The sequence below is a fragment of the Xiphophorus maculatus genome, chromosome 10 (assembly GCF_002775205.1).
Source record: "Xiphophorus maculatus strain JP 163 A chromosome 10, X_maculatus-5.0-male, whole genome shotgun sequence".
Lineage (NCBI taxonomy): Eukaryota > Metazoa > Chordata > Actinopteri > Cyprinodontiformes > Poeciliidae > Xiphophorus > Xiphophorus maculatus.
Genome location: NC_036452.1, coordinates 14853235 through 14878690, shown reverse-complemented (window position 1 = coordinate 14878690; position 25456 = coordinate 14853235). Strand labels below are relative to the sequence as shown.

The following is a 25456-nucleotide window of genomic DNA, read 5'->3' as shown; positions in this document are numbered from 1 at the left end:
AAGGTGATGCCCAACAGATTACATTCATAAGTAGAGCATTACAACTTTAGCAATGAGGCTACACTTGATATATAAATATATATATATATATATATATATATATATATATATATAAAAAATTCCCTTCTCACCCACCGCGGGTGGTTCTTATCCTCTGAGCTCGGGTCCTCTACCAGAGGCCTGGGAGCTTGAGGGTTCTGCGCAGTATCTTGGCTGTGCCAAGGACTGCACATTTCTGGACTGAGATGTCTGATGTTGTTCCTGGGATCTGTTGTAGCCATTGGTCCAGTTTGGGGGTGACTGCCCCGAGGGCCCCGATGACCACAGGCACCACTGTGGTCTTCACCTTCCAGGCCCTCTCCAGTTCCTCCCTGAGGCCCTGGTATTTCTCTAGTTTCTCGAGCTCCTTTTTCCTGATGTTGCAGTCGCTTGGTATTGCTACATCTACCACAACGGCTTTCCTCTGTTGTTTATCCACTACGACACTACGATATATATATATATATATATATATATATATATATATATATATATATATATATATATATGTGTGTGTGTGTGAAATTATGTTTAAATTTGCTTTGGGTATGTAGCAGATACAGAGACAAAAAGGAAAGAGAAAAGAAAGACAGAAAGGAGGGGAAAAGTGCTGCTGTTGCCAAGTTTTTATGGATGGCATTAGCTCACACAGGTTGATCATTGTTAGGAAATGGTCATCTTTTTAATGACCACACCTGAGGTTGAAAACCCTCTGTAATCTTTTGTCTAAAGCTTTGGCTAGAAATCCAAATCCCAGGAATTTAGGGACAAAAATATTACATAGCTATTACCCAATAATTGGGAAATTTATTGATCAGATAGTGAGTGATGAAGTACAAAACCATCTTTGAAAATTGACATGTAAATTTGAGACAGTCTGGGCAAGTTATGTGAAAAGTTATACAATCTATTAAAAATAGGGAAAAAAAAAATCACTGTCTGTTATTTTTCTGCCTGCGTATGTCTCGCAGACTCAGACATTCAGCTGAGTGCTTAAAATGGTATGCTTCTCATAAATTGTGCTTTGTCGTGCTGGAAGTAGCCATACGAAGACAGGTGCACTGTGGTCATAAAGGGATGGAGAGGGTCATCAATATTACTCATCAATGCTGTTGTGTGTGAGAGATGCTCAGTTGAAGCAGAGCATCTCTCACACACAAAAGTGTGTCAAAGAAATTACTACTACACTGTTAAACCATCAGCTTGCACTGTGGATCCAAGGCAGCTTGTAACGTGAAAATAATGACATCTAAAAGACATTTATTGATTATCTCATTTTGCATTTACTGGTAGGCTCAGAGCAATTAAAGAAAAATAAATGCCTGGAAATTGTGTTTAACTTTAAATCCATGAGACATTACATATTAATTCTTAAACATTTATGCCTTTTCTTCTTTCACGTGAACAAAGCTTTTAATGTTTAGTTTGGTCTGCAAACTGATTGATTGGTCCTTTGTGTGATGATTTTCAGAGTTAAAATGTTTCTTCGCTTCCTGCTCCCACACAAGGCAGGACACAGTAGGTCAGAGTTCCAACCAGTGGGAGCTTTAGACCTGACTCAGAGCTTGAAGCTTCGGTATCCAATTTGCTTGAGATGCTACATCCAAAAAAGCCTTAGCAGGAAGTCTCACATAATTTAATGCTGTGTAGCTCCTCAGCTTTGGCCCATCCTGGCTGATTGTGGAATGGAAATTGAAGATTTATAACTCCTGGAGGAGCCGCTAATCACCGGAGACAAGAGACTTGGGAAGAGGGATGAACATAGAAGAGCTGCATTACTGACCATTTCACAAAGGACTTACTCACCAGGCTTGTTCGCTTCCACACAGGTACGCGATCTGACATGCAGGCTCACAACATGCAAACGGGCTCATTCTGACATGACACTCATGCAAACACGCGCTGCCTGCATCCCTCCTTCAACACAACAGCCGTCTTGGGAGGATGTGGGGAAGGCAATGCACATTTCCTCCTCCGTTTCTTGACGTTTCTGTTTTACATGTGTTACAGACTTAAAAACTGACACACACAACAGAAAGAAAGGGGCTTGCAGGTGGCCTAAAATAACAATGCGGGTGAAGAGAAAGAGAGGATGTGAGCTCAGTTCTCTCAAGAAAATTTGAAAGTGGGACCAGAGTGGAGAGCAGTGTGGGAGAAAAAGGGAAAACTGCCCTGTTGAGTTTCTCTTGGGTCTCATTTTATTTGACAAAAAACAGCTACTGAAGACTAACGTGAGGTGAGACAGATATCTGTGACAGATTCCTTCTGATGCGTTTAAAATGAGGACTAGAATAAGCAGAAAGGGAGCGTTTAATGTTGAGAGACCTGTTTGTCATGTTTTAGAGACTTATTAGGGGAAATAGTGCAACATATTGTTCAAGTCTAAAAAAAGCTAAATTATGCAAAGTCTTGTCCTCAGAGCTCCTACAGTATCATTCAAAGAATATATCACCTTTGTATCTTACACCACTACCACATCTTCTTCCCTTATAAGCTCTTTAAAGAGAGAAACTCTTTGATGTGACCAAAGAGCTTCCATCTTAGGATGTCATAACAGCCTGCAGATGGACAGAGCCCAGTAGGAGAAGGACATGCTTTAATTTCAATTGTGAACGCTTGTAAAGATGACCTTCACACCTCTGGCAATCCATCAAGATATTTTTATAAATGTAAAGTGCCTTGCAAAAGAATAACTGGTAGGTGGAAGGAACAGTTACATGATTGTTAAATGGTTGCTTTTCATCCATTTGTTTTTATCCCTCTAACTCTGGTCATTTTTATTTCAGACCAGATCATGATCATGATTCTCATCAGGGGACGATTGTGGCAGAATGTATTACTAAAATTACTTACTAATAAACTGCTAAAATACAAATAATTCGCTGTCTCTTCATTCGATGAGAACTTAGTGAAATTAAATAATATTAAACATCTTTTCACCTTAATGTAAGTTGACAGAACACAGATGAAACTGTTGGGATTTGATTGATAACATAATGTTTAAGCCCTCTGTAATTTTAAAGTTTCAATTTCTGGAATCTAGAGGGCCACATCACAACATCTGACCATCCGGATTTGGCCAGCACACATTGTGTTTTGCATTGGCTCATCTGATCAGAGCACGGGTCTGCTGTGTCTTCTGGTTTTCTTCTAACAAAGATTGTCTTCTTGTCTCTGTTCTTTATAGAGGAAGATGTGTGGAGTTCACAACTAATAGTTGTCCGGTCAACATTTTCTCTTTTAGAGTAACCATCGACTTCTTGGTTGCTTCCCTGATTGATGCTCTCCTTACCCAGCCTACATGGTGGGTGGCCATGTTTTCTTAAGTTTGCAGCTGTGCTATACTCTTTCCATTGTTAGCAGATGGATTAAGCAATGTTCTGTAAGAATTTCACATCTTACGATATTGTTGCACTGGATTTTTTGAGGGATATCAGAGTAAAGAGGGCTGGATATAAACGTATGCCATACTATTTATATTTTTGTGAAATATTCTCACAACCATAAATCCTTTTCATATCACTTTACCATTTCTACCTTCTGTTGGTCCATTACATACAATCCCAATAAAATACTTTGAATTTCTAGTAATTTTGCAAAGCACTGTGGAGTTGTATGCAAGGAATAGTAGTTTCACAGTCACAGGTGCAGTATAATTTTGAAGAACTCACGAAGATCCAAAATCCATCCAATGATGAAATGATTGTAACGGAGTCCATTTATGTCTTAAACAGAGGTGAAATGTCAACAAGGTCAGATCTGATTAAACTCCCATCAATGCCCACACAGTTCTTCTGGACATCTCTATAATCCTCAAGAATGTTTTTGTAGCAACAAGTGGTCTCTGCAGATGATTCTAATTGGACAAAACTGACCCAAAGAAGCACTGACAGAGCTGTAACATCATCATTATCATTTCATCCAGCTCACAAAGAGCCATTAACCTGCTGAGCTGAAGTCAGGCTCCAAAAGCTGAAAGCATTTGGCCCCTAAACACTATTTTTAACGGAAGCATCTGGATGGGGCCAATTTGATCTCAACCTGAGTGGAACTGAGACAAACCCACGCAAGGCGCTCGCTGGACCAAAAAGAAAAAAAAGAAAGAAAAAAGAGAAGCCTTGTTGGCTGACCACTTGTGTATGATGGAAAAAGGAAATAATAGGTGGGTATGGGTGAAAAGACGGCTTCTCAAGTACAGGATGTTGTTGTAGCAGGTAGCCAGTCATCCAATTTCCTGCTTCCCAAAGAAAACAAGAGCTGGAGCTGAGGAGTCCCCAGACTTACAATGGTGGGCCTATGCTCCCAATCCGGCCGGCCAAACAAAGCCTTCAGAGGTTACTGCCCTTTCTGCTGGTCTGCAGGGACTGGAGCTGATGGGAGGGTTTGACCATACACACGTACACACAAGCAGTGTGGGGGTCAAGTGTTACTGTACGCCTGACCCTGGTTGGGCCCCCGCTGCAGCTGCTGGAGGTGGAACGACTCCAAGTCAATCCTGTTCTCCACCCCCTCACTCAACCTCTATTAGGGTCTATTATTGTATTAGTGGTAATAGTAGTACAAATAAACCATGTCCAATTGTAATGATAGTATTAATATCAGCAGTGTAAACTAATGAGGCTGGAATGTTGTTATTTCGCTGTGGAGGTTTCTTTAAAAGGCGCTGGGGTGGTCAGACTCATGGATTAGATTTAATTCGGCGGTGATGTGATTCTGCCAAAACACCCAAAGAGACTAAAATGAAGGCTTCTCTTTTCACTTATCTGTTTGTAAAGTAGTTGATCTGTGTTAAACTTGCTTTCTTACAGCGTCAATGAAGTTTTAACAGCTTCTTCTAATGTTACTTATACAGCGGATCAAACAATCCTGAACACTCCTACTAAAATGACAGGTTATCAGTTGAAAAAAATTAATTCATGTGACACATGTACTGTACAATTTCTCTGAAAAAGTGATTTGCATGATAGTAAAACATTAAAAGTTGCAATAACATAGACGTATGAATGTGCAAATCCTTAAATTTAGGCTATGAATATATGATTGGTTTTTTGCGAATAATTTATTATTGTTTACATTTTTACAGTCTGAGCAACACATATCCAATTTTCAAACCAAGTCCACTTTCATATATCATCTTACAATGGGGCACATATAAGATTTTTCAAAGCTGTGTGTTATTTGGAGTTGCAGTTTGCAGCTGTGTCACTTAATTCACTGGACAGTATTATCTGCTTGCATGTGCCTCAAGCATATCACATTAAAAATTACTTGGCATCCTTCAAAAGACAAGTGTCATCCAAACATTATGAAACCATTGATAAAGCTGGTCATTATTTTATGATGATTGCACAATAATTTCAGAATAGATTTTTGGTTATATCTCAACATGCTACATGCAATTTCACATCATCTTGAATTTATAAGGGTTTAGGGCCATAAACTGCTCCTATCTGAGTCTGATAGTAGCTACAAAACGTTCTTATTGTGCAAAGAGTGTTTTATAAATACATGGTCCAGAACCATGTATCTGAAAAATGGCAGTGACAGTACCATGCTCTGGGTCAGGAATATGATAAGGGGCCCTATATTCTCCCTAGATCAGACATACGCAAAAGAAACTATTTCATGAGATCAAATACAGCTTTTTTCATTTGTAATATGAATAAAGTCTAATATTTTATGAAGTGTAATTGTGATTATATTTTTTTCAGAAGCCTGACATTTGTGCTTAAATATGTTTTTGATTGGTCTAATGTAATATTGTAATTTTCTGAGACACACAATTTTAGGTTTTCTTTACCTGTAAGCAATAATAATAAAAATTCTAAAAAAAAAGTTATATAAACTGTATACAGGCATAGCACAATGACACTAGCATATACTGTATATACTGCTCAAAAAAATAAAGGGAACACTTTAAGTGTTAAACACCTGTTTAAGTGTTCCCTTTATTTTTTTGAGCAGTGTATATATATATATAATTTTATTTTATTTTATTTTTTTGCCTAATAAATTTTTTGCCTAATATCCATGATGTCTGTCTGGGAATAGAGGAAGATAGAAAAGTTTGAGCAAAGACTCGACAACAATGAATCCTGCTTATGTTGTGTTGGTATGTAGTCAGCAAGAAGAACTATTAGTCACAACTCCACCAGGTTGCCAGATGCTGCATAGAACATAAAGGCACAGATACAACCATTAACAACACTGAGGGGTTCTCATATCCTATACGGCCTTGCAAAGACATATTCAGACTTCTTTATGTGGGTATCTTTGACCCCTTCCAGCTGTTTGTCTTGTCTTGTTGGAAAAAACTACCTGACGAACAGCAACAGGAACAGTTGAACCAGTGACCCAACAAAACATCTCCAGGACCTTTAACTGAAACTGAATTATTTGCCCCTTTGCCCTCTACCACAACAACAGGCACATTATCCTGCTGTGAAGACATCTGATCCTAAGTGTAAAAAAATCTCCTTCCTTATGTATCATTGTGTTTTGTGTTGCAGACATTTTCTAAATAAGCAGCTGGTGATTGTAGGGTATGTTCAATTTAGGGTCAGCACAGCACCCTCAATAGAAAGAGAATCTCCCCAAAGCACAGGAGGGAAAAAAAAGAGTTTACTGATCTTCAGATGGAGCTATTTTTCCTCTTTTTAAAAAATAGTAAAGAGTTGCAAATACCAGTCAGCTTTGAACCAAAGCAGTCTGGTGTTTGTTTGAAAACTGAAGGAGAATAAGGGTTTTATTTTCCTCCATTGCTTGAAGTTCAAGCAGAACAAGATGATTAAAGTTTTGCATCGATGCATCCAAAATCCAACCGTACATATTACAGAAAATTTGTGAGGTCACCTGAGAATGCAAGGCAGATATCTTCACAACAGTCTTGAAAGACTGGGAGAACTTTTGCGAATATGATGAACAAAAATGGCCACGCTCCTGTCATGAAATGATGCAATTGAATCAAAAGGGTCATCAACAAAACAGACGTTTAAAGATGTTCAAACTTAAGCAACCAGACTATAAAGGTTTTTATTTATTGCATTTTCCCTGAAACAGATATGGTTGTTTTATTATTATTATTTTAGCAGGATAAAATGTCAAAATAAATGTTTAAAAAGTCTTGAGATGATTCATTCTGATTTCATTTTGTTATATTAAGAAAACCCTTTATTTTACCAGGGTTGTGCAGATTTTTTAAATCCACGGCACAGTTATGCCCGAACATGCTCAAAGAATGCCCCTCCACTTGCTCTGCCCATTCGACAGTCACATCCAAAGTAAGGTTAAAGAAGACCTTTTCCACAAGCTTTGATTATAAAAGCAGATTCGACTGAAGGAAACATTCTTGAAATAACTCCTCTCCTTTGAACACGAGTGTCTCTGTGGGCAAAGAGGAATAAGAAAACATTAATCAGTGTTCCAAGCAGGCAGTGACTTCACCCTTAGCACTCAGCAGCAATATTCCTAAAACAGGTTTCCAGTGAATTTGGCCAAATGTTTAATTTAAGTGAGATGGCATGCCCATGTGACACTAAATTAAAATAATCCCACAATCGTGGACATATTTATGCCGCGGTTACAAGAACAGCTGCGTTACGTTGTTTCCACTGAAACACATTTCCATTTCTATTGCCTCAATAGGATTAATAACACCTCAAAAGCCTAAAAAAATTACACAATTTGACAATACCCGAGTTAGTAGAAATAAAACATAATTCTAATTTATTTTATGTTAGTTTTAATCATCTTTATTACTAATGCTCAGTTGCTTGGAAAATGAAATAAAGACATGTTTTGTGGGGTTTCCTTTAGCCGCATACAAAAATGTTGAGTGTTAAAACTGAACGTGATTATTTTATTTGGGATTTAGTGAGGAAGATGTGACGGAATTAGGCTGCTAAAAAATCAAGGAGGCTTCCTCATATTGTACTTCGCTCACTAAGACTGCCTTAAAGGACAAACTTTGTCAACTGTAATATCTGTGGGTGAAATTCCTGCTACTAAACAAAAAATGTACGCTCTTAAAATTAGAAAGAATGTCCTCATTAAATATAATGATAGGTTTAATAATTAATAATGAACACTTCTAATGTGCTGTTTTAATTATTTCACTTTCTAGCAGCAAAAACACCTTCCTTATTTTGTTTTCTAGTCACAAAAACACTGATCTCCTTTAAATCAAGGCTAAAAACCCATTTGTTTAGACTTGTATTTAAACAAAAATAAAAGGAACAGTTGTTTATATTTGATGTATTATGGTTCTTATTATTTTGATGATAGCATTTGACAAAATGTAATGTGTGTTGGTTGTGTCATAAGTTCCTTCCACACAACTGAGCATTTGATTTCAGCCCCCTGTCCTCTGATATCCCTAAGTAAAATACAGTCATAACCAATATATTTCTTCAACCTTTCTTCCATTGTACTACTGGTTAACGGAGTTACTGTGGCCGTTAACTCTGTTTTCTTTCATATAGAGTTTACCGTCAATGAGGTTCTGTTGGAGGATCCATGATGTTTATGGTGGTTGTCAAGTTCATGACTTGTAGGCAACGGCTGGGCTCACTTTGATCTTTTTACCAACTGGCATTATATGGTCAACCAAATTTGATTGTGTTTTTATAACTACAATTGATTACTACATCACTGGATTTTAATTTGACTATATTTGTTGGAATGAATTGGATTGCTTTAGAACGGGGCTGCTCGCTGGCACGCATGATTTTACTGTTGTCTTGATGCAGGAGTTTGAATTCTGGCCTGGGATCTTTCTGCATAGAGTTTTCATAATTTCCCTTGGTGGATGCGTAGGTTCTCCCCAGGTTTCCTCCCACCGTCCAAAAATCTGACTGTTAGGTTAATTAGGCTCTCTAAAATATCATTAGGTATGAGTGTGTATGCGTCCTGTTCTTTCTTTCATGAAATCTCACTAGTGTGAGGAGTCGTTGCCCTCGCCCCACTCTTTATCCCACTTCAAAATTTTTAACGATGGATGCTCTCATTGTCTCACCAAACTGTCCACAAATGAGTTGTTCAGCCAAGAACACACTGTACCAAGTGTTCAATTGATGACTCAGAAGCTGCTGCAGATGGAAGAAATCGTTTGCAAAAGATGATTTATTCTTTTTGCAGAAAAAGTCAACATCTGTGTTTTATCAATGGCATTCAAATTGTATAAAAAGAGAGATAAAAAAAGCGTTAGAGAAAAAAATTACAAGCAAAAGAAGAAACTGACAAATTATTAAAAAAAACAAAACGTCGGACTCGGAGGCACTTAGGACTTGGCAACGCGAGTGCAGTCGGAGTCTTTCCAGGTGGTTGTAGTCAAGCATCAAAGGCCCTGCTAACAATACTGGAAGGAGAGGGTTTGTTTTCAAACACAATCACAGTCTGATATGTCATTGAGACACCTAAAGCTTCTGTCTGTCACCAATCCAGACTGAGCTCAAGTTTCATTCATATTTAAACAGTCAGTACAAAAACTGTCAGTCTGAGTATTTATCAGTAAAATGTCAAAACGCAGCTTATTACATCAACTATGTACAACAGAAAACAGTACAAGCTGTGCTCAGTCTTTTATTTCCAATGGGATACTTAAAAAATGAAGTCTTAAAAATTAAAGCTTCTACCAGCCAACTTTCCACAGAATTAAACAAATGTTATGTTCATGTCCAGCTGATCGAGTTGCATCTTTTTTTTTTTTTTTGTAATTTTCTACAGTGATGGCCTCCTTCATTCAGAGCTGGGTGAAGCGGCTGAGTCCAAGTCATCATTTTCCAGGTCGTTTGGTGAGGCTGATTGTCCTCCCTTCACTCTCTTCCACTTCATTCTTCTGTTCTGGAACCAGACTTTAACCTGGGATGAGAAAATACATGAATATTATTAAACTACAAATACACAAAGAATATTAAAGAATATTCAATTCAATTCAGTTTTATTTAGATTCACAAATGTCATCTCAAGGCACTGTAAAAAAAAATCAATTCAATCACAACAAGAGATTCTAAATGATCTTAGTTTTCAAACAGTACAATAAGCTCAGCTGAATATTCAAAGCAATTTAAAAAATGTTTTGAGGAAAGCCAGCTGATTGCATTGAATCATTGACACAAAGCATTCACTCTGCTGGATGAGCACGTAGTGACAGCAGAAAACTGTTAGTGTTGAGTCACTGACTTTACAGCAATCCCTCATTTTATCTCCAACAGTGGAGATAAAAACTCCTCCTTAACAGGAAGAAACCTACAGCAGGACCTGACTCAGTAGAAGAGGCCATTTGCAACAACCGACTGAGGGTTCGAGAAGACAGAGAAGAATGCACAGGAGGAAACACACAAACTGGTGTAGGATTATTTTCAATGTTCATGAAAGCAAAATTAACAGCAGGAGAGGGATGGTTGATGGCAGCACTAGAATATTAGGCAGATTTGGTGTCAAAAAAGTTTCAGAGAATAAACTATTCAACAATTAAATATGTAGACATAATTGTTTTTGCATTTTTTTCTTCAATACTTAGTATTTAATGGTTTATGTCTGATAAATAACAATGACCCCAAATTTTTAGATCACCACCTATTGGATATACATATTTGAGCTGCAGCAGATTAATTAATTTACCTTCATAAACTTTAAATATTTTCTCTGGAATTTGACTTTTTATATGCAGTTTAAAAACTTTAGCAAGCACAATAAAATGACTACAAACAAAGTAATTCTTTAATGTCTCCAGCAAAACTCTTCTTTGGAGCTTGAATACAAAGCTCAAATGCAGAGCTACACCAGATATTGATTTCATAGCACAACAGATGTGACTTCTTTCTTCATTTTGCAATTGTTTTGGACAAATCTATAACACAGTCAGAAAAAAAACCATACTGGAAATAATAAAAAAAATTGACAAGTAATCCCCCATAAATCTCAGAGCGAAGGATAAAAATCACTTGGGTTTTTTGCACAACATGAGTTGCCAAAACACAGCTCTTGGTTCTGGCTCGAAAATCTAAGAGTATCAGATACACTACAGAGTTGCCAATCAATAGGTTATGTGTCTTTTCAGAAGTATATACCACCTACGAATTATCATAATTTTTTGGAGCAAGAACATAAATCTGCATTTATTTATACCTTATTGAACTAGGAAACAACTGAAATCAGTACCATGAGGTTTTCAGCAAATGTCACCTCAAAATCTCTAACTGGTTTATATTGTAGTGAAAAGTCTTTAAAGGAACATTAGCTTAAAAATAAAAAGGTTTATAAATCATAGAAATTTGAATTATAGTGTCCACTCACCACAACTTAGAATCACAAATAGCCTGAGCATTTTATTGTAAAGTTGCGTGTGGTTGATTACGGAGCTCTGAGTGAAGATGAACCTTGATTGTGTGAGTGTGATGTGTGTGTGCTCTTAAGGAAGGCTGGGATTGATATTAAGCAACAGACGACAGCGTGTGTGTGGTCACTGCACGGCGGCCTCATTAGGACGAGCGCTGGCTCTGACAGGCAGACTGAGCTCTGATCCAGCAGCATCGACACATGTTTTTGCCCGATTTCAGCGAGTCTGGAGCTGCCTCAACAATTACAGCTGCACGTCATTCTGCCCAAACCACAGGCTGAAAAGCACTGTGGAAAAAATGCTCATTGTAATTCAGATGCATCTGCGCTTGTGCATCAGCATGGCAGTATAATTGGAGGCTGAAATATTCTCTTGCACAAGAGATTATAAACAGAACTCAGATGAATTTAAAAAAATGAATAATTTAGTTATACAGTTGTGTAATTGGCATTTTCAACCAGGTTTATATTTTTTTTAACCAGCAGTAGTTTAGTATGAGAGTTCCTGGTGCTTACTGAACCCTTAAAAGTACCTACTCTACGGCACTGCAAAAATAATTTAAAACATGTTGATATTTTCTGAAAATCTATTAATTAATTTCTAAGATTTGTGCTCCCCCACCTTGGGGTTATTAAAAATGTTTTAGGATATCTTTTTTACTTATTTAATGTTGATTGAATATATTTTTTCTTAATATTTTTAGCTATTGAAAAGCAGAGTAGCACCAAGATATTGGCTGCTGACTGGAATTAGCTGGTTTTACACTTGATTGTAAAATACCTGAAGATTAGGCAAAGACTTTAATGTGGATAATCTTGCTCAGCTGACGTTTTAGACAATGTTTGTATCTTTTACCTTGAAAAGTTGCCTTTGATTTTCACGCTGTAGGAATTTTTATATATCTTCACTCAGTTAAATGTGTATAATTTTAACTACTGTCTTGATCAAGCAGCAAATGTAACATTTTTTGATATTTTGTAAATGATTTTGGACTATTTGTGCTCATGAATATTGTATAGAGGTTCTGCCAGGTCAGAAACAGAAATTCATTTCTTTTTTCTTATTCATTTGTGTTTTTGTAACTGGTAAAAAGAATAGAAAAACCAGCAGGCAACCTGATGGTTTTAAGCTTGACTGGCTCTAAATGAGTCTCGGAACACAACCCTTTTCATGCACCATATACAAGTTCTACCTGGTCATGTTCACAACGCTCTTTGGTTAAAATACTTTTAGTGACTGAAGAAGATTTTAAAACCTCTTCCCTTCTTTTCTCGCTAATCAGACTGCTTTTAATTAGATGTGTAGGGTTTTATTCCAAAAGTATAAATGTATTTGTGTTGAACAGACTTTTTTTTTTCAGTAAAAGCCTGGTACCTGTCTCTCTGTGAGGTCCAAGTTGACGGCGATCTCGTAGCGACGGAGTCTTGTCAGGTAGTTGTGATGGGTAAACTCTGCCTCCAGCTCCCTCAGCTGCTCCTTGGTGAATGCTGTGCGCTCTTTCCTGGCCTTGCAGCTGGAATCCACCTTAAAACTGGAATCCTGAATATCTAGGTAGAGACAAAAATAAACATTGTTTGCTGGGGTTTTGATTGTTCCCTGTCTGATTTTTTTCACATGAAGCTAATCCTCTATTTTTCAGTAATTACCTGCAAATCATCGGATAATCTGCTGTGAGTTAGTTCTCAGGCTTTTAATGTTCAGCCATCAACTATTAAACAAACCAAAAAAAAAAGAAAAATCTTCGCAAGCTACCAAACCACAGTCCAAAGTCAGTTTACTTCACATTAAAAGCAGCACAAAATGACCACCCTGACCTCGACTTACTACTCAAGTTCACCCCCAATAAAAGCTGCATTTTCCACTTAATTATCTTTGAATATGGATGAATTACGTTGCAAGTTACTGCTTCTCCGTCTGAGCAGTCGTTTATATATATTGTGGTTCACACACGTGTGTGTGTTGGCGTGTGCGTCTATGTGTGAGAATGTATCGCGCGCAGGGCAGGGGCCACCAAACTGGCCACAGAGGGACTGAGTTAGGAGAGGAATGCAGCGGAACATCATTAAAGCATCTAACAAAAGAACAAAGGTGCGGATGTGTCCAGGTCTGACTGACGGTTTCCCACCGGAGCCCTTTGGGAAGAGCAGCATTAACTCATCTGTGCATGACAGCAGACATAAAGGAAAAAATTCCTGAAATATCCATATGAAAATGACGCACACCATGTATAGAAAATGAATATATAATTCCCAAAGCAAATACACATAGTACAAAAAATACTGCAGTGCAATAATACAAAAAAATAGACAATTATTTGCAAATGCCATAATTACAATTTAAAGTGAAAATAAATGCATTTAATACATTAACACTGTCTCTATATCTAAAAAAAAATTATTGTCTTATATTCATGCATTTGATCAAGTGAATTATTTTAATGGATCACCTGAGTATTTGTTTTTAATTTTTAAATGTGATAATTATGTTTCAATAATGATATAATCATTGATTTATGATAGGAATTTTTGAATATTCAAGCAAAAATGCTTTGCTAAAGTTTTTTACAGTTTATTGATTTCTGTTGTTTTTAATTTATACCTCATTAATCTGGACATAAACAAACAAATGTGGCTCAACTTTTTTTTGTGAAACCCCTTCTCTCCAATAAAGGGAAAACATTTGGGTGATAATTGTTCATTTGTAGCCGCATTACGAGCTGATGTAATACCCACAAAATTGTTCTAATTTGTCAAAGTGAGAACCTTTGCCTTGTCCTTGCCAGAACAGTGGGCCAAAGAAGAAAAATATAACATATCTGACACATTTTGCATGCATAGGCTTGTGCATGCTTTGTTATTTTCCATGTACAGAAAATAATGAAGTGTCGCAAATGATGCTGTACTCAGAGTTCTCTGCTCTGGAGCTGTGTCCAACAGGTTTCCAGTTAAACTGAACACCTGGCAGGCCACATGCTAACTTGCACCCCTTCACCCCCCACTGACCCACTAAGAAATATCCTGCTCAGCCAGAGGCTGTAAAACTTGCATGACGGAGGCTTCTGCAGTCAGCGGGGTCCCTAAGAAAACAGCATTTGGTGCTTTTGCTGGATGGTGGAGGCATTTTGTCTCAATCTAAACAGATTTAAAAGTGTTGTAAATTAGAACCAATCCAAGGCGAAATCTCTGAGTAAAAGTTCAATATGCAGTTAGCTAATTTTCTTTATACTAGCCTTTGATTTGCATTTGAATGAAGCTGTAAGTTAATGTTTATGGTTGTGATCTCATAGAGAAAACAAAATTGTTCAAAAATGGAATAATTAATTTGTTGAATAAACTAATCAGTATTTTTAGCTTCAGTAATGAAAATATATTTTGACCTAAGTTTGATAACGTGGTGACCTTTAAAACGGTCAAAGTTATAAATAGTTTTGTTTTTTTTCAAACTACTGAAAAACACAACCAAAATAGTCCTAAATTATATAGGAACCTGACCTGTATGTCCTGGAAATTATATTTCCTCTAACGACACAAGGCTATTAGCGTAAATGCTGTGATCTTTTTCCTCGATGCATTTGGTCACACCAAATTAACATAACTGGGGTTATGTCAGGATTCAACATACTGAGATAAGTAAAGGTAAAACTACTAATGTTCATACAGATGTTTACATCAATATCTCTGAAATAAATTACAATAATTTAAGAGGATATAATAGCTGAAAAGAAAAAAATAGACTCAAACATTTGGCGTGAAGTCAGTGTCAAATTACAGAACTTTTGCTATACAACATTTGGCAGTATCCCTCATCTGCATTACATTATCATATCAGCAAAAACTCATGAAGGCTGACTGTACAGCAGCTGTGCCTGTCATGCAAATGCCTCCGGGACATTTTCCTAATATATGCTCTTCTACCAGCCTGTCAATTTTATAAAGGCGAATGGCTCTTTTTTTTTTTTTTTGTCTAAAACCAAGAGCTGATGCAGTGGTCAGACATGTTGCATGCACTCAGTGGGAGATTGTGTTACGGCTTAACGACAGGAAAATGTCAATGGATAAGAATGTAAGAAGTGGGCTTGGAGGAAAGTGAATTTACCAGACGTGGTCTGGCTTGTTTTCAGGGGAGAGAGTGGAGGTTACAATAAGGTAAGAAAGGGAGGGAAGGGGTGGGGGGGTGGCAGGGGGAGGGTATGGAGCAGGGGTGTGGGTGGGTGGGTGAGTGGGGGATCGGGTGGGGTGGAGGGTTTCATCCTCCCCCATCTCATTTTTTTAATAAGCCTCATGTCTGCTGTATGGATTGGTTTGGTAGCTTTTATCAGATATGCTGAGTTATAGTTGGTTGAGTCTGATCATTCTATTTTAAGAGAATAAAAAAATATATATATATTTTTTAACCATATAAATTATTTTTGTCTTGCATTAGTAGAATTACACACTAAGCATTATTAAAAAAAAAATCAAGCCTGTAGTTTGAGTACATTTGTTTAACTGGTAAAAAACAATACATAAAAAAAAACTGTTAAAGTGAAATCGTTGTCACCACACAAACACCCCAACATTTTTAGAATGTCATTTAACTGAAAGTTTTTTTAAGTGGACCAAAGCCCCTATGATTTTTTTCTTATTGGCTATCCAATCCTCCTTCTTTTTTCTTGGGTATAAATAATTTGTGACACATAAATTAAATTTGAAAAAATCCTATAATATGAATCATACTGAAGCATTTTTAATTCACGCGAGTTATATTTTTTTTCTTGTTTCTATAGGCTTTAAGCATATAATTTTTCTTAGCCGCTCTTATTCAAAGCCAAAATGGGAAAGACAGGAGAACATGCTATTTATATGAAGCAGCCAAAAGATAAACAAATCTAATCATTCTGTAATCATATGGCTTTTGTAAAAGGATTAAACTAAAAAAAGTCATTAAAACTTTTTAAAGTTTTAATTTCCATTTTTATATAATAAAACTGGATATGCCTGCTAATAATCAAAATTGTGAGACCATCAACAATTAGGTATTTGAATGTACTGTGGAGGACAAAGTTTTATTTTGCCAGAGTGAAAAACTGGAGAACGGGCAATTTGGGGCATTTAGATTCAGTTTAAATAAACGTTTCCTTTGGCCTGTTGGTTTTTGCTGCTAAAGTTACACCTGAGACTGTTGGGAATTTGTCCGTCACGCCTATCGGTTACTTCAACCTCCTATTAGCATGTGTGAAATCAGATATGATGAGTAAATGGCATAAAAATCCAACAGAATTACTACTGCTTTTGGTCTCAAAGGTAAATACTTCACCTACCTTTAAGTGAAGTATACTCTGTAAGGAGCCATAATATTTTACGGTGAAACAGAAAAACTCTTTTAAGAGGAGTTTCTGATTTTCCTCCAAAGGGGTCAAGATTTATTAATTTATTTTGTCACCTGCAGTAAACAAATTTTGAAGCACCAGATAGGTTGAAATGTTTACCCTCTAACACTCAGTATCGTGTTTTGCACCATTTTTTAATGTGGATGAATTGGTTTTAAGCAATGCTTCATTTCCGACGGATATAAAACATAATGAACCAGTCGTATGAAAGCTGGTTCATTATAAGCTCTTGGACAATAAGAGGATGTAACTGTAGCTTAAAAAGCATCTCTAACACTGAGGTCTTGTCACCTACTCACCTTTCACACAGCGGTCTGCAGAGAGTGCTGCTACAATATGCCCAATTTGGCAAGGAAATAGCCGGATTGTTTGTTTTTGCCAGGTCCGATACAGGTCAAGGAAGAAATTCTTGACCTTGACACGGAAATTCCAAAAGCTTAAAAGTGTCCTGGCCATTGGTTTATAATCTGTGTTTATAGATATTTATCTAGAATGATATTAATAACTTTTTCATTGGAGGAAATTAGGATTATTTGACAGAGATGGTAAAATTAAAAGATTTCCAGTTATTTTCTTCCTTTCTCCATCATCACGTACACCAGAATACAAAAGATAGGACCACTTTTTGTTAGATACTCAAAATTTCCTATATGTTCCAATTTCTAGTGAGTAATTAGGTGTAGACTGGATGATTGACTGTTCACATTGATTTTATACATTTCATTTTAAATCCCCCTCTGTTTGCTTTATAGCATTTTATGATTGTGCAATAAATGAATCTTTGTGTTTAACGTTAATTCTACTAATCCATATTTTCCCATAAAGCAATCAAATGACCCTCTGTATGAATAGTTCAATGTGCAATAAACTTGCCTTGCCTCAACATTGGCACAGCAAACTCAGACTCACCTGCAACATCTCTCTTCCTTTTATTAGAGCACTTCTTGTCCGAGTCAGCTGATGCTACGCTCTGGGGTGAGTATTCTCCATCCAGACACCCTGGTGGGACACTGCCTGGAACCCTTTCGGCCCCCACGTTCTCCAGCTCAGAACCTCCACCACTTCCAGTGCCCACTACCGTGGCTGAAATGGGTGGGCAGGCATCAATTGACCTTGACCGGGTTTCGCAGGGGTTGAACTGCCAGTCAGCTCTTGGGTAACCACCGTGGCTGTCTTGATAGAGTCTGTCGTCCCGTGGGTAGGCCGCATGGGGTGCGCTTGGCACCAGGCAGGAGGTGGAGAAGTCCGTGTAAGCCAGGAACTCGGGTTTTTGGTGTAGAGAGAATGGGCTTTGCTGGTACGGAGACTGCAGATTGGTTCCTGGGACCCCGGAGTGGGGGTTTCTCATGCACCCCCAGATGGGACTGCTAGGATGGGCGCTCCGCATGCAGCTGCTCGCTGGCTGATCCATGGTGATGCAAAAGAGTTCCTCTCAATTTTGAGTAATCTTCTTGAGTTTAAAGCCTCCTCTAAATGCAAACTAGTTCTAGAAACCTGTATCTTTGCCACTTTTGACTACATGTAACTTATCGAAGCTCTCATTTCATCTGCTGCAGAAGGCTGGCTCCTGTCAGTGGGCTGCTGAGTTTTCCACAGCTCAGAAAGCGTGAGGATAGACACCTTCCAGTGACAGCGCTCTCTCTGTGGGAGTGTAAGTGACGTCCTCTGGCGTTTCTGCTCACACACTCTCTGAAGAATTTGACTGTCTCGTGGCTCAGCGTGGGAGCTGCATCTGCAACTGTGTGACTCCCTCCTTCGGCTGGTTGTTTTCACAACTCTTCTGAGGAGTTCTTGACAAGCGAGACCTCCTCCTCCTCCTTTTTAAACACATAGGTGGGAAAGAGTGGCAAGTTTATGGAGTGAAACATGAGCCTGCAGGAGGAGGAGCCCCAAGCCGTCCACATGTTGGTACCCTTCGACCAACCCGTCCTCATCATCTATTAATCACGGGGGGGAAATTTTATATGCACGTCTAATGGGCTTTCCAGACGCAGGGCTTTTTAAAGGGACATTGTCTGAAAAGTATAAAGCAAGCACCCACCCACCTGGGAGCTGGAGACCCTGACTTATTTCAGCTTCTTACTGCTTTCTGACACCCAATTTAGTTCCCTTTTTGACACCCTTTAAAGAAAAGTTAACCGTAACCCCTTCACTCCAACCCCAATCCCTGGCTGTCCCATCAAATTTGAAAAATCTCTCTCTCCCTCTCCCTCTCTCTTTTTATGGCTGTATATGTGTGGCTGAAACCACCTGGTTGGACTTTCTGAAGCTTCAAGGTGAGAGAACAACTGGATCTGATATTGGTTTTATGCAAGCGCTCACACCTCCCGAGGTTTTCTGATGTTGAGGAAACACAGTATGGAATTTCAAGACCATATTTCACAGGCATGGACTAAAACTGTCTCTCAACTGAACCTATGGTAGAGTGACATTGCCTTTTTATTTGACGGTGACTTTTCATCTCTATATGCCTTTTCCCTGTGAAGTAATGACTTTAAACCCCCTTAAAACCGTTTTCACCAAACCAGATTTTGACCATACAACACAAAAGGCTTATAATCATGAACTGAGGCATAATCCCTTAGAAACTAGAAGTGGGGGATCACGCATTTTGTTACAGGAGAGAACAAGCTATGGAGGGGAATATTTTTTTGTGGAGGTGCTCAATAATGTTTCAAGTGCATACAGCTGACTTTACTTAATGGTCGAGCTAACCATCCAATAATGCATCCATTTACTGTCTTTACCCACTGATCCTGGTAGGATTACAGGGGGCTAACGCCTGTCTCCAGCAGTCATTGGGCAGACAACCTGGACAGGCTGCCAGTCCATCGCGACCTGTCCATGGCATAAAGCAAACTGATCGGAGGAAAAATAACTGTACATACATTGCATGCATCTTTTTTACAGAGCACCACAAAATTATGCAGAAATGTAAAGTTAGAACAAATGAATATATATAACAGCTACTGTGTAAATTGCTGTTTTTGACAGGTAGAAGGACTAAATGGAAATCGAGTAAACAAACTGCCAAAGTCCAAAATACACCAGAAAATGCTGACAACAGCAAACATGTCAAAGAGAAAGCTATATAAAATGTAGGGTTTGGTTATTAAGAGTACTTTGAGAACTGTTCAGTCCATAATCTGAACATAGAGTATGGCACAACTCTTAAGTTGCTAAGACATGGCTGTCATCCAGGAAAGGGTTTAATTACTCAGCAAGGAAGCCAAGAGGTACATGGTGACTCTTGAGAAACAGCAGAGATCCAAAGCTCAGGTAGGAAAATCTGTTGGCAACTATTAGATGTGCATTCCACAAATATTAATTTTATGGGAGAGAGGGAGGAAGAAAGCCATTGCTGCAAGAGATCTTTAAGTAGTCTTATGTAAAGTCTGCCACAAGCTATGCGGGTGACACAGCAGACATTTGAAAGAAGATGCTTTGACCAGATGAAAAATAAAGAATTGTCTACATCTCAAAAATGAGAACACTATTCCCACTGTGAAACATGTGTTGTTCGGATCTTGGACATGAAACACATCAGAACATGTGATTCTCATCTTCTTAAAAAATCTGAACAGGATTTGTTTTTTGAAAACGGATTAAATCCATCAATTTGAAATAAGCTCCCATATCAATCTGTACAAAGGTAGGTAAAGGTTCTGAAGAAAAGTAAACAAGAAATTCCATCAAATCATTCAAACACTTAACAGCGTTTTTCATAGAATGGCAGGGAAGGTGCCAAAGTGGTTTGAGATTTCCCCAGATATTGGCTGGATAGCCTATCCCAACTTTTGTTGGGTTAGTTGCCGGTAAGCTGGCTGAAAGAATACTTTTACACTTTGCCCCCCAAAAAGGAGAATTGGCTGCCTGTAAATCTCCCCAGTGTTGAAAAACATGTACAGTCATATGAAGGTAACACTTCTTGTTAAACTAGAGTTATCTTCGATAACCGTCAACTCTAAAACAGCTGACAAGAGGCTGGCTACCCATGTAAAGAGCATGATTAATTACCTTGCTAATTTCAGTATGTACATCAGTGCATGAAGCCCTACATAAAGTGCAAAAAAAAAAAGAAAAAAGAAAGATATTGCTAATCGTAGGTGTTGCAGTGACCCTGTGCTTCCATTTAGTACTAGTTCAAAATTGTAAGGTAAGGCAATAAAACTCAAAAGATCTGACTTTTAGTTCGACAGCAAAATCAAGAGTAGACAAAACGACACAAAAAAGAGCAAATGAGATATAGAAAGAATGGAAAAAAAGAGGCACATGGGAGAGAGTTTCAGGTCACACAGCAAAACCTTTCCATTTAGCTAGCGAATTGTTGAGCCATGAAGCATCCCTCGTTTTTACTGGCAGCCTGAGTCCTGCCCACACCACAGGGAGCAGAGGTTACACTACATTTGTGGTCAGAGCAGGGGCCATCTGTGTGTCAAGATAAATTACTGTGTGTTTCTCTGTGTGACCACTCTGAACATATACGTCAATAACAGCATGTATCCGAATAACTCAAAAGAACGATTCAGGCTGCTGGGATGCACTTTACCGAGAAGTTAAATCAAATGGGCATAGATCAGCAGATGGCTTTTTATCTTGTAAATTTTCAGTTAGAAAGAAAAGAAAAAAACACTGCAAACCCTCTGCTTTTCAAAGCCAATTTACAGCAATAGCCTTAGTAGGTCCAGTACCAAAAAATACCTGTTCACAAACTTAAAATGGTTATCATTTGGCAAAAATCAACATGTAGATTATAAGCAACTCCACTTTACATGTAGTGTTTCATGGAAGTTTTGCAAAGGCATTTATCTAACTTCTTGTCTCAGCAAGCTGTGTTACAGATCGATAATTAGATGGAGCTATAACATGAAAAAATGGCATATTCTGTCTTAGATGGGCCATTTCTTGTGTTTTATTTTACATTAAACTGATCTTACTTTTGGTAGAAATTTTAATCACATGTTCCTTTTTCCACTTGTTGTGGTGTGCTAACTATGCTAACAAACTATGATAGCTTTTATGTAAACTTTGTCTTTCACAGATAAATTGAAGAAATGGATTCTAATTACCTTTACTAGGACATTGGACTGCTTTTGTCACTGTCACTGCTTCAGACAAACAACTGAGGTAAAATAATAATTCATTTCGATATTGACCTAGCCTGGTAAAAAACCAGGCCCTTGTACCACACTTTGCCTCGTACAGAGGGTCTGGGCTTTCGTCTATTGAAAAACAATTGCTTCCTGGAGGCGTAGACTCTGTTGCAGTTTTAAATTTTACCCAATTGCTAATATCCAGTACTCCAGAAGTTATAAAGACGGAGGATCAACCCATTGAAACATATTAAATGGTTTTAAAGACTGTAAAAAAAAGTGGTATGCATTCTTTTGCAAGGCCCTGTAAAGAAGTCAATTACCACAAAATAAAATAGGGAAAAATTAAACTTTATTAGACCAAGCATGTTCAAATGGTTACATTTAAACTCTCAAGAGTTCTCTATTATTACATATATAAAGACTCAATAAAACTTGAGAAGATATTTGTAGCTTGCAAAGATTTCCTTCCTCAGTAACAACTGACCGAATAATTCTCTTGTGGCCTATTTGAAATTTGGGTTCTATAAATGCTACCAAACTTATGTTTAAGAAAGGCATAAACTTATGATACATTTTGTATAATAAACAGGTTTCCCTGGATGCTTCTGCACTGGCTGTGGTAAAATATGATCACTGCTATGCCGATGTTTATGCAACACAAAGCGTGTTTGTTTGAGAAACCTTAGTATGTGGACTCAAACCCAGTGAGACTCACATCACAAGCTGCAGATAAATGAGCTGGACATTAGTCACATCACCCCTCACCCTGCCGACAACCTGTTACTGTCAGTCTAGCACTGTGTACGAGTCTGCGTGGGGGGTGGGGGGGGTGCGGCTGTGTGTGTGTGTGTGTCCAATGAAGAAAAAGAAAGAATGAAGTAAAAAACAGAGGTAGTTCATATTGAAGTATAGGTTTAAGTCATGTAGACGGAGAAGAAAAATTGAGCATAAATATGTATAAAAATGTGTGATTAAGTGCGTAAGCAACACCGTGTGTGTGTTAGTGCGCGTGTTTAAATCTGATCCATCTTCATGACACTTCATCAGTCTCCTCATTCTGACGGCAAAATGGCTGTGACCCCACATTCACCTGAATCTGACTAGGCTGGGAGCCTCCTTCTATCTCCTTTACTGACAGGTGAGGTGGCGGGTTGCATTTAGAAATCACATACAGTATGATGAGCATAAACAATCAATCTGTGAAATCCCTCCAGCACCCCGCTGTTAATTTATCTCATGGTTATGTAACCATCAGTGCCACTGAGATATCAGCTTCTGACTTGGAGATGGGAGCCAATAAAAAAGGCTGCTGCTGTCTAACTGGTGCAGCCAAGAAGCAAATCACACCATCCAATAAATGAAAGATCAGCAGGACTCTTAACTCTCCAACTTCAAGAGATACCTTAAACTTTTTCCAACCGAGGTTGTGTAGAAAAGTTGTTCAGTCTATATGTTACCTACCGTTGACAGAACTCATGCCAAACTAAATTTGTTGGAGAAGAAACGCTAAGTAAAAAGTTTTACTTAGGCCTGATCTTCTGAATTCAAATCTGAAGAGTTTTCACTAGATTTTGGACATCCAGCTGTTGGTTCAGGTTCATACTGCTATTGTTGTATATCACTTCACAATGTCTGCTAACATCTCTTTTTATACAGAAAAGGATTCTTCTTATATTTCCACTAATAAACATCTGTACAGTTGCATCGCTTTATTATTTGACCAAATCACATTCCACGTCATGAATATGGTGTGGAAGCAGGGCCGGCCCAAGCCCCCATGGGGCTCTAAGTGAAATTTGGTTTTGGGGCCCTCTAGTTCTGCTAACAATGTGGACAGGCTTCAGGGCTACATAGCAATCAGCAGTCCGATCATTAGATCATTCACACACCTGCTATAAACTTATTGCATCTCTGGCAGTGCCGTTTACATTACATACATGTATAATAGGATACATTTATTGGCCATCTGATTTATCGACCATTTATTGATTTATTATTGACTGACAGACCGACCCACCAGGTCATCTTTGCACGTTTGATTTTGATTTTAACAGAAGTTTCTCATAACTTACAAGTTAATGTAAAAATAATGTTTGTTTTAGCCCCAAAATGATTATGCTCAGCAGAAAGAAAACAACATATCCCCAACTACAGCATAAAGTAGCTCATCGATGTAGCAGCTATGTAGCCTCAGTTTCACACAAACACAAAGACCCTAGCATAAATGGTTGCCTGTTGAACTGGACCGTTGCAGGTCGCTATCCAGCTAATTTTCTATTAGCACCTTTACATTACATCATCAAGGCACAGTAAAATAAACCTTTATTTTGCATTTTTTGTATTCTTCCTCTTTCTTTCCTCCCTCCCTGAAGGATAAGTCCTTTTTTGAGACATTGTTTTGCTTACTTAACTTCTGACCGGAGCTTTGGGCGTGATCTATGCGTTACACGGCAGCTCATGTTACCGGCGAAGCGTGCGGTACCTACCGCGGCCACCAGGGGCCCCCAAGAGTAATTTTTAAAATCTTTTTTATCAATAAAATAATTTCTACATACATTATCAAATATATATTATTGTAAAAACAAATCACTTCATAGTGAAATTGTGTTTTTGATATTATGACATAGAAATTATTACTAAAAAAAAAACAACAAAAAAAAAAAACAGCTCCACTGAGGGGCCCCCTTAGTGGCCTTGTGGCTCAAAGCGGCTGGTTAATTTGTTTATGCATTGGGCCGGTCCTGTGTTGAAGGACAATAGTGGAGGGTAGCACCCCTCCCCAAAGTTGCCCCATTTTGCTATTTATTGATGTTTTGTGGAAGTATTTTACAAAATGATATATCAATATTGAGCTTAGATTTCAGTTCTACTTTTGTAAATTGTCTTGTCTTTGTTTTTTTACCACCTCACAAAAGTGACATCATGTGGTTACCATGATTCTTAATGTAACCCATCCTGCCAGTTCAACTCTGAGTTGCACAACCTTGAGCCAAATACACACACTGAATATGTACAACATGGATGCATCTGTTAAACACAAACTTCAGAAAGTTCCACAAATTCACTTCATGTTCTCACACTTAGAACAATGTAGCACATATTTATGTATGCGCACAGAGCAGCTTCAGCTTAACTCTGATGAGAACTAATCTGTTTCTTCAGACTGAGGTTGTTCCAACAGTTTTCTGTTGCAGCTAATATACTGACTCCCTGTTACTCACTACTTCTCATAACGACCACTTAAAAACATCTACTCTCCCTTTAAGCAATAAACTAAAAAAATAAAATAAAATAAAAAATTCTAAGGTAAATTAGCTCTTGAAGTGTTGCATTTCACCTGCACATTAGCAGGAGAAAGTCACGTTCTGTGTGGCCATCTGGCTAATTTACTGGCTGCGTCATATTTTATGAGCTCATTGCAGACCCTGCATGTTAAATGCTTTGTGGAAGGAGGGGAATAGTGTTGAAAAATGTAAACCAGAGTCTGCACCATGAAACAGGAAATGTTTTTAGCCATATGTGTTAACCCACCATTCTTAAAGTCTACTGTAAACATGGAAAAGTGACAAATAGCTGGGAGTGATTATTCATGCTTCAAAAGGAATTTATAATGTA

General features: G+C 38.0%; 1 protein-coding gene across 1 annotated transcript; it reads right to left on the bottom strand.

Annotated features, from left to right (window-relative positions):
- Positions 1–9141: 9141 nt before the first annotated feature.
- Positions 9142–18563, bottom strand: meox1 (mesenchyme homeobox 1). The gene is made up of 3 exons (XM_005794733.3): positions 17655–18563; positions 12752–12924; positions 9142–9897 (listed from the first exon to the last, which is right to left on the bottom strand). The coding sequence occupies exons 1-3, from the start codon at positions 18154–18156 to the stop codon at positions 9775–9777; spliced, it is 798 nt and encodes a 265-aa protein (XP_005794790.1). The 5' UTR covers positions 18157–18563; the 3' UTR covers positions 9142–9774.
- Between the last annotated feature and the right edge of the window lie 6893 nt (positions 18564–25456).